Source organism: Phytophthora parasitica (assembly GCF_000247585.1).
Source record: "Phytophthora parasitica INRA-310 unplaced genomic scaffold supercont2.66, whole genome shotgun sequence".
Classification (NCBI taxonomy): domain Eukaryota; phylum Oomycota; class Peronosporomycetes; order Peronosporales; family Peronosporaceae; genus Phytophthora; species Phytophthora nicotianae.
This window is the reverse complement of record NW_008649052.1, coordinates 266,872-268,381: the sequence shown is the minus strand read 5'-3', so window position 1 is coordinate 268,381 and position 1,510 is coordinate 266,872. Positions and strand designations below refer to the sequence as shown.

Sequence of the window (1,510 nt, the reverse complement as noted above, 5' to 3'; positions counted from 1 at the left end):
TAGGATCGCACTCTAGCGCGTTGGTGACGTTGGTTCCTCCTCCGAATGGAATAATACACACTTTATCTGCGTATTTTTGCGTCACTTCGTTCACTAGAATCTCCACTTGTTCATGACTCGTGGGCCACACCACAGCATCAGGGACTCTCTCGACGTCCCGCACGTGGCGCAGTCTGAACACGTCTTCACAGGTCTGTCCGTGGCCGTGACGCACGCGCTCTTCAACTGTCATGCTGGTGTTTATGCCGAGCTCTTCGCTTGCCAAGTGTAGGAACTGCATGAGAGCTCTGTACGTCTCTCCACCTTCGTCCAGCTGGTTCCTAAGCCTCAACTCCTCGGCACACGTGATACTAGGCGCACTGCGGCGATCAGCGTCCAGTCCTAGCCGCTTCTCGGCCCAGGGCAACAATGAAGGCAGTGTGCGGTCTGGCGCATTAGCGAACACTTCGGCATAGCGAGCGCCGGAGATTTCGATCACTTTGTTCGAGTTGACGAAGAGCTTCGTGTCGTGGAAGCCCCAGCCGTTCCAGCGTGTAGCGGGGCTCAGTGCCAATGGAGGGGAGGGAGTAGAAGGAAGGGAGACACTGGCAGGTTGCCCACCAGCCGAGATCTGGCGCAGGATGGCGCGCATGCGAGCCACGGAAGGCGTCGCGTCCGACATGTCTTTGCGGATACGTTGCGAAGTGACGTCACTTGAACTGACTATGCGTTCGTCGAGAGACCATCACTCCTGCTGCAACGTAAGATAACAACTTGAGGTACTGTAAAGTTGCTCATTTGTGTCGTACTTAAACGAATTCGTCAGGATCTTCAATTTGATCATCACTCTTGGATTCCGCACCATGTTCAGCTCGACGTGGGTTACCGCCGCTCCTAGCGCCTCGACAGCTCCGCAAGCGCCTCACGACGCTTATGAATTGGCCGGAGAGTACGGCGCAGAGGCCGCTGCCAAGTTGTCGCGTGTCTTAGAATCTCTAGAGGCCGCAGGGTTCCCCAAGGCGGGTGTGAACTCGTACAGCGCCTTCGACCGCGTTCTCAGCGGCGTCACGTGGTTATTACAGCGAATTGTGAAGAGAGAGGACGCTGAGAAGGGAAGAGTGCGATGGGACGTGCTATTCCAGTCCCACGACAAGATGAAGCCTCGACTGGGGCTTGCACAGGAGGCAGTACGCTGCATCGAGGCTCTTAGTTATACCTGCCCTGTGGCGATCCAGCCGCATCAGTTGCTGCTTCAGGACTTTGGAGACATTGAAACAGTGCTGAAACTTGTGTCATGGTTGATAGAAGAGGGGAAAGAAGCTCATCATTTGGATAAAATCCGTCGGGAGAGAGCGTATCTGCAAGTTATGAGCCCACAAAAGGAAAGGCAACTTGCTGCACCGCTGAAGAAAGAGGTCCAGTTTCTGTTGGATGCATACGCACCTAAAAGACGCTGGCAATATGTAGCAGCAGAAGGGGAAGCTGAGGACAATGAGGACGCATTGATCCAAAGATGTTTGTTAGAATATGG

General features: G+C 54.3%; 2 protein-coding genes across 2 annotated transcripts; one reads left to right on the top strand and one right to left on the bottom strand.

The window, feature by feature from the left end:
* Positions 1-12: 12 nt before the first annotated feature.
* Positions 13-661, bottom strand: PPTG_17380 (hypothetical protein; the record flags this gene model as incomplete). The annotated part of the gene is made up of 2 exons (XM_008915027.1): positions 13-39; positions 62-661. The coding sequence occupies 2 exons, from the start codon at positions 659-661 to the stop codon at positions 13-15; spliced, it is 627 nt and encodes a 208-aa protein (XP_008913275.1).
* A 181-nt stretch (positions 662-842) lies between these two features.
* On the top strand, positions 843-1,350 carry PPTG_17379 (hypothetical protein; the record flags this gene model as incomplete). The annotated part of the gene is made up of 2 exons (XM_008915026.1): positions 843-1,256; positions 1,285-1,350. 2 exons carry the CDS (start codon positions 843-845, stop codon positions 1,348-1,350), a joined length of 480 nt encoding a protein of 159 aa, XP_008913274.1.
* Between the last annotated feature and the right edge of the window lie 160 nt (positions 1,351-1,510).